This window comes from Notothenia coriiceps, unplaced genomic scaffold, assembly GCF_000735185.1.
Source record: "Notothenia coriiceps isolate Sejong01 unplaced genomic scaffold, NC01 NC01_scaffold00023245, whole genome shotgun sequence".
NCBI lineage: Eukaryota > Metazoa > Chordata > Actinopteri > Perciformes > Nototheniidae > Notothenia > Notothenia coriiceps.
In genome coordinates, this window is record NW_011355946.1 from 12,088 (window position 1) to 19,921 (window position 7,834).

General features: G+C 41.8%; 2 protein-coding genes across 3 annotated transcripts in view; one reads left to right on the forward strand and one right to left on the reverse strand.

Moving 5' to 3' along the window:
- ddi2 (DNA-damage inducible protein 2) overlaps positions 1–3,738 on the forward strand; it is a 9,197-nt gene extending 5,459 nt beyond the window's left edge. Inside the window, exons 10-11 of one of the 2 annotated variants that reach the window (XM_010781418.1) lie at positions 950–998; positions 1,716–1,767. In XM_010781418.1, coding sequence (XP_010779720.1) covers positions 950–960 — 11 coding nt within the window. In that variant the 3' untranslated portion in view covers positions 961–998; positions 1,716–1,767. Of the gene's footprint in view, positions 1–949; positions 999–1,715 lie in introns of both variants that reach the window. The other variant, XM_010781417.1, reaches the window with a different exon arrangement.
- Positions 3,739–4,156: 418 nt separating this feature from the next.
- Positions 4,157–5,881, reverse strand: LOC104954326 (anaphase-promoting complex subunit 7-like). Its single transcript, XM_010781419.1, has 3 exons — positions 5,668–5,881; positions 4,513–4,699; positions 4,157–4,306 (listed from the first exon to the last, which is right to left on the reverse strand). The coding sequence occupies exons 1-3, from the start codon at positions 5,766–5,768 to the stop codon at positions 4,172–4,174; spliced, it is 423 nt and encodes a 140-aa protein (XP_010779721.1). The 5' UTR covers positions 5,769–5,881; the 3' UTR covers positions 4,157–4,171.
- Positions 5,882–7,834: the final 1,953 nt, after the last annotated feature.

Below are 7,834 nucleotides of genomic sequence, written 5' to 3' on the forward strand. Positions count from 1 at the left end.
TATATATATATATATATATATTTATATATATAAAAATCTCTGGCCCCCGAAAGTGTTTCTTGGATTAATTTTGGCCCTTGGACAAATGTAGTTGGTGACCCCTGGGCTATGTGAACGGAACTTTAAGCCGCATTTATATTGCGATTAGAAACCATTTGTATATGGCCGTTACTGAGTTGTATATGACGATGAATTGGGCTAATACTCCACTAGTTTTGAGTTGCCCTGTACGGGTATGATGTTGTAGCTTTAACTGTTGACAGAAGCCTTGCAAAAAACACTTAAAGCCCCAATGGCTCCAATGTGTAATGGAGCCATCAGTGCTAAACCACAGTAAGGTGTGGGCTAATGGAGTATCGCAGCAATGAGCATCACATTGTGTTGTCTGAAGGAGTGAGAGATCAGCACTTAAAGCTTCCCGCAAAGACAAACTGAAAATGACATCCTGGGCCAAGATACACATAGATCGTTATCATTATGAAATACATGTTTTACGTAGTAAATATTCTTATTCAAAACATAATCACAAAAGTGTTTCCCTTTAATGCCAGTAATGACCAGTAATGGCTGCACATTACAAAATGGACTCACACAAAAGCAGCGTCAGTAGAGTTACATTGGATTCTCTTCCGTACAGCAGCCATGTTGTGGAATGAGGCATCCATCTAGAGATAAGAGGAATCGATCAGCAGTTGAAGCAATTTGATTCATATCGTGACTAATGGTTTCTGACCAAATGTGCTACTGATGTAACCGAGTTTTCTGAGGTTCAGTGACGGGTTATGTGATTACTCTGTGTGTTAGAACAAAGGCTCACGTTTTTTTTGGATGACACTTTTCACATCTGTGTGTGAAAAGGCTGATAGGTTGGTGCATGCTCTGTGTGTGACTGCTAACTTTCTCCATCCCTTTGCATGATGTGTGTGGTGTGCGCTCTAACCCTGAGCAGGACAGCACTGATGCATTTGGAGACAGCTGGAGAGGGCCCTACCAACCAGGTACTGCAACTTCACAAGTCCATTGCGAGGCTAAGCCCATTGCTATGTGTGTCTTTTATTTTGCCGTTATTTTGCTGCTGGATTGGTTAATTGATGTTGCACATTTGTTTCAATGTCTGTATGTATTTATTCTGGATACATATAACTGTAAAAATTAAGTAGGAAAAAAAAGAAAGTGTTAACCACTTAATATGCAACGAGTGTTAGGCCTGTCATGATAATTACTTTTTCGACTTATCATTAATTAAAATGGTCTCGATTAAAAAAAAAAAAAGTCATTTCGCCAACATTGAAACCAACATAAATAGGAATAAACAGCAGTCATTAAGCATTTTTTGAGAAAATAATTCTGATTTAGTCTATTTTATTTTATTTTGGTTTATTGAATGAGTATATTTTAATATATTTTTCACATTCCAATCCTGAACGATATTATTAGAAATTAAATTATATTGCTCTTTAAAATGATTTACTCCCATTAGTATGCTGTTATCAACATATCAGTGGCATTAAATGCTCCTAAAGAATAATAGTTATATTAATCGCAATTATGGGATAATATGTAGTCCAGCAAAATGAGTTATCATGACACGTCTAGCGGGTATTTAAGAAATGTCAGCAAGGAAATGTTTGTTTTAGTTGTTTCCTTATTATCCAAAGTAATACCTCCAGACTCGTTCACTGTTTCATTCCAAGTTGTATCTTTTCTTACAATAGACACTGCAGATGGACAAACTACCTCACCGCAGCCCCCCCCACCATTAACATTACCCAGAACCTTAGACCAAAGGTCCTCATCCCCCTCCACTTCACAAAGCCCTTCTTCTGGCCCGCCCCAAACCCTGGACCACTCTCAGTCTGCCCCGGTTGCCTTGGAGCAGGCCTCAGCACCAGGGCTGATCCAGGACCAGCCTGTCCCCCAGGATCCTCCTCGGCCGGCGTCCTCAGCAGAGGATGCTGGTCCTTCATCTCATCAGGTCCCCCCTCCCCCTCTGCCTGTCCAAAGCAACCCCAGGGTGTCCCCAGTACCCTGTCCCTCAACAGACGTCCCCCGTTCACCTCCTGCGGACATGACTACAGCAGCCCAGGGTCCGGAGGGGGGGTCTGAATCAGATGAGGTGATGAGCAGCCCCGTGCTCTCCCATGCAGAGGAACTTTCCCCAACTCAACCCATGGAGCAGGAGGCGACGGGGGGTGACACCACTGATGCCCCAGAACCCCGTCCGAGTGCTCTTAACCAACCGGTGGACTCGGTGGAGATGGAGTCCCCCCCTGCCTCCCAGGGCGTGGCGTCCCCCGAGAGGGACCAGCCCGAAGGAGAGCACGGCTCCGGCAATATCCCCTCCCTGGCGGCCGCTCTGATGGAGCTCCACGAGCTGCTGGTGTCCAACAACCGCGCTCAGTCCCAGAACCGCAGCACCTCCTGCTCCCCCTCACATCCATTCACCCAGGAAACACCCGAAGACCCTCCCCGGATCCCCTCTACTGCCATCCCAGCCGGTGCAGAATCAAGCGATGCCAAAGCCCACCATGCTGCTGCTGCTGTGTCTGATGAGGGACCCTCTAAGGGTCTCGCGCCTGTCCTCTCTGAACAGGAGGAGCGACTGAATGGGGACACATTGGAGACTGCGGTGGGTCAAAAACCCCTGCAGCGTCCAGAGAGGAGGGCAGATAAATGTGGGCGAGGTGAAGTGAATAACATCAGCAGTTTTCAGACTGAGCCAGAGGATGCTCCTGACCCCACAGGGGACCTGGAGGTCAGGGAGCCCCCGGAGGGCCAGCAGGGGAGGGGGGTCGCAGACGGACGGGCCTCTGGCACCAACACCCCAGACTCTCTCGGCCTCCAGACTGAGCACACTTTCCTCAGCCCCCTGTCCATGGCAGTGGGCTCACCTGAGGAAGTCTCAAGCACCTCAACCCTCTCCTCTCCTCTTGCCCCCCAGCTGACATCTCCGGCCCCTCCTGTCCCTTCTCCACATCCTTTAAGAGAACAATTTCCATCTGAACACATCCAGAGGATCCAGGCAGCAGGGTTTTCTGCCCGGGAGGCCGCAGAGGCGCTGGAACAAGCCCAGGGGGTCGTGGAGCTCGCTCTGCTGGCGCTACTAGCCCGCAGCATCACTGTGCCCACCTAGACTCACACCCAGTCCTACGAGTCCCCCCCCTCCCCTCAGCGTCTCTCTGATTTATACCTTGATACTGACCCAGATGTCTCTTCTTATCAGGGAGCACGTTTAAACAGGGAAATGCTGTCTCTCTCTGTGTGTCCTACAGAATGTCCCAGACAAACAGGACAACTGGTAAAACTTTTCCGGATACTGCTGATATGTGAGGTGTGTTTGCATGCAGATGTTTTGGGTGGCCACCCATTTCATTGGTTTTTAGAGAGTTGGTATGGTAGATTGATTTTCTTCTTTTTCCGTTGTCCAATGTTGACACATTATGAAATGCCCAATGTATGATTGATTCTTTAAACGTTATTATGATTTCCCCTTTGATACCTCATAAAACTGTTGTTTAAGTTGTGAAGCATCATTAAAATGAAATAAAATCTCAAAATAGATTAGCGTTACTCCTCTGTCTGCTGAGCTTTAGACCATTCAGCACAAACACGAATATTTGAAACAATGTTGTGATGAATTGTTTTTATGTTTCTACCCGGGAGGCCGCAGAGGCGCTGGAACAAGCCCAGGGGGGTCGTGGAGCTCGCTCTGCTGGCGCTACTAGCCCGCAGCATCACTGTGCGTGGGCACAGTGATGCTGCGGGCTAGTAGCGCCAGCAGAGCGAGCTCCACGACCCCCCTGGGCTTGTTCCAGCGCCTCTGCGGCCTCCCGGGTAGAAACATAAANAAACATACTACCAATAGAAATACATTGCTTCTAAAATCGTTCTGTGTGACACGAAAAAAAGGGGGAAATCGTGTTGGTGAACACGAATCAATAGATTACATTTATTTCGTGACTATTACACGAAATGCCGTGAGACTGGGTTGTGTATTCTGCATTTTGTATATTTTGCTGTTGTCTAATTTTTCTTTTTCTTAAGTACTTTTAGTTTTTTTTTTTTAAAGAAAGATTGTTGTGCTTTTGGTTGCACATGTTGTGTATTAATCTAAAAAAAAAATTGATCACAAAAAAAAAGAAAGCATGAAAAATATCGTTTATCACAATAACTATGGGAGGGTAACCTTTGGGGTCCTCTGTCTGGATGGGATCCCATCGAGAACTGCAATAGCATCTTTATCCAGTTTCAATATGGTGTAGCACTCGGCGATCTTGTACTTTACTTCAATCTCTGAGGGCAAACTCTGAAAGACAACATTATGAGTCATTTTAATAATCATTCATGCAAACTGAACTAGTCGATGGTATGGGTATTTGTCTTTCAAGGTACAAAACATTGAGTGATAGGAATATACATGCAATTGATGTGTGGGAAATCCGGTTGAACACATTGAATGATGTTATGGCTTCATTCAAAACATTGAACAATGAACAGTGCTATCCGACATACCTGTGCCTGTAAATTAGAAGCAGCTCCACCAGTAGAAGTACGAACTTTAGACGTTTTGCTGATCACCTTCTTCTGCTGTAGAGCCATACTGTATTTGCAGGCAGCATTACGATACTCCTTATCATGGAAGATGCTGTCAGCGTGGTAAACCAACAACTGGTACTTCTGGGCCGGTGAGAGCAGCTCTCTTCGATAAAAAGACACAAATGGTAAAGTAATTAGAATCAGAAACACTTTTGATTGCATGGGTGAAGAGGGTTATGTTAGCTGCTCCATCTTAGAGTCAAATATACAGAAAACAGAGAAGTTATAAGACGATTTAAATAATTTCCTCGATTAAAAGCAACACATAAATGGGTGCATTTACTACAATGAAACAGCAATCAATCACAACAATAAATATGGAAAAAATTAATGTGTAATACTGTGTATACTTCAAGATATAACAATAGTGTCAATAATTGAAAAATTGATTTATGATTTTGCGTTTAAAAAGCAGGAAAAGTATCACAATATTAGAGTTGGAATGCAAGAGAATCAGAGAATTAACATTAAAACATGTCTCAATGTGTTAGTAGAAATGCTTAGAGAAAAAGACTGTCATTGAGTGACATAAATATAGAAGAGACCGTAACAAAAAGTGGACAGTGAGATGATACATTAGTGTAGAAAGTAAACAAACAATAGTGTTAGTTTGTGTTTTTATAGAAGCATCCTTCATCAGCTGTTGGGCTTCATCACAACAAAAACATGGCTCTGTGACTTTGATAGCCCCTGATTTTAACTCAACCCCACTGCATTGTCAACATGTGAAAGGGGAAAAAGGCTATTTAACAACCATATATATGTGAAAAGTCATACAATACTCGTTAAACAGTTGTCAACTCCTTCCAGCTAACTGTTAATAGCACGTACCTTGATATGACTACTTCCTGGATAAAAAAACGTACACTATATTACACCCAATAATACACATTTCACTGTTAAAGATGTGGTTACTTGAGAAGCATTTCTAGCAGGTGTCAGAGTGCATTATTCAAAACCCTGATCTGATCAACTACTAAACAAATAAATGATATCAATAGTTGATCAGTTAGCTTTTCGCTATCACTGTCTCCAGGAAATAGACGGATCCTCACGCTGGCTTTTACTTACGGGTTGTTATTACTCATCGTCAACAGCAAACTGCTCAATATCCGGACGTTAGAGTGAAGGCCAGCTGCGGCCATTTCCCGGATATTATCTATAACATTCATCTTTAATGTAGTTTAAGGCTTGCTTTGGGTTTCCGTCTCTCAGGTGAAAGTTTGTAAACAGCTAATGCTAACAGCTAGCGTCTGGTGTATCAAATATGGCGCCGTGACAACGTTCCTTCCGCATAATGCTGCCTTCAAATGCTCTTTGCAAGCTTGTGATTTCAACCACTATAGTATTAAATGTGATAAACCTCATGACATATGCGTCTTGGTAAACACATTACGTTTTAAATGACCTTGTTTTAAATTTAGAAAGAAAAAGCGACAAATGTATGCAGCTTTTTTATTCGCCTCCTAAATCTATAAAGTGACGCTTGTGTTTGTATACGCCATCATGTATCCGATAGTTTTGAACGCCTCTTGTGAATACTCTGCAGCAATCAAAACGTCTTTTAACTTGTTTTGTATTTATAAAAGCGTCAGCTAAATGTAATGATGTAGTTAATGACTATATAATTAGTTGTTGTTTACCCTTTCTGAGTTTATGAATATTATTTATGAATATAGAAATTCCCTCCTAGCAACACTCTCCATAGGAAATGAAATAAATATCCTTTGGCCAATTCATAATGTAAAAAAAAATGCACTGCAGTCGCTTTTCTTGATTATGATTGTATTTTATAATTTTAATAACTTTTTTATTTAATTGTAATATTTTTTGACTTACGTTATTTTAGTATTTAAGTATCATTTTATTTTTTTATTATAGTATTTTAATTATTTTTCAGTAATACTTTTATTCTACATGTAATGTATAATGTGTGTGGTTATGTTAATGTCAGTAGGGGTCTTGTTTGTATAAAACAAACTGCACATTTCCTCTTTGGGATTAATAAAGGAATTGTGATTCTGCTTCCTCTATCGCTGTTTAAAACACATCATCACTGATCTCTAGCTGTGTCCCAGTTCAATACAAACTAGTTCAAATCTGAATAAGTGGTTGAATGCTTGTCCTTTTTTTCAGTTTCAGACAGTTTTCTGAACAAATCTAGCAATTGTTCAACATCAGCGAATTGGGAAATTGAGATTCTTAAGTTTTTTCATTGATCAATTCAGGAATAAATTATTAACTGATATCTATCATATTTCGTAAGATGGGTTATTCATTTAGCTAAGTCATTTTTCCAAATAGGAAAACACATTAAAAAAAGTATTTTAAAGAAATCAGTTGGCCTATGCATTCCTGAAGCACAATTTTTCCACAATGCATTGTACAAAGGAAATTAAGGCTTCTCAGAGCTGGGGGGAAAAACAGATAATTGTTTGAGAGCTAAAAAAAACATCTAGATAGTCTTTCCACAGTTTTGGTGCACAAACTGCATTCCCCATTTGTCTCCTGTTGTATTAAAGTTGACAGAGTTGAGTACATTGATTCGATTAGTGGTTTTGTATGACTTAATTATAAAAATGCAGAAATAAAAAATAAATCCACACAGTGTACAAATACTATTTCCATTTTATTTGCAATTTAAAATTTCACACAAGATAATAGTAAATAATTCAATCTGCCTCAACATTGTTTGTATATGACCCAAATAAAGGCATTCAAATCCATCCTTGATATATGATGCACCGACATGACAATATCTTAACAGATTACAAAATGAAAATGGGTGTTTTTAAAAGGGCATGAACACAAACTGTGGGTCAGTGACGGACTGGGGGAATGTGGCCTCTCTCCTCAACTGCCTGGCGGAGCACCTGTGGCATCAGGACTGTGTATCAGCCAGACGCCATTCACAGCAGGAGACTGGGGCCGTTTCTCAATCTCGAGGAAACTGGCTTCCCAGCCAATATTTCAAGGATGCTACGTCATCGAGTGCCGCCGAAGGACTGTTCCAATCTCCAGCATACTTGGAATTCCACCGAGGCCGCGTCCTTGGTTTGGGGGAAATTTCAAGATTACACATGGGTAGACTTCGCGTCCTTAAAATCCCCACAATGCTTTGCGCACGGCCCAATTGCCCCAAATCTGTGGCGGAAAATGTAAGGCGGGGCCTCTCATATGACGCTCACCTGCACACCTGCTCGCCTGTTCCACTCTTCGTTTTCCGAATGCCAGGAAC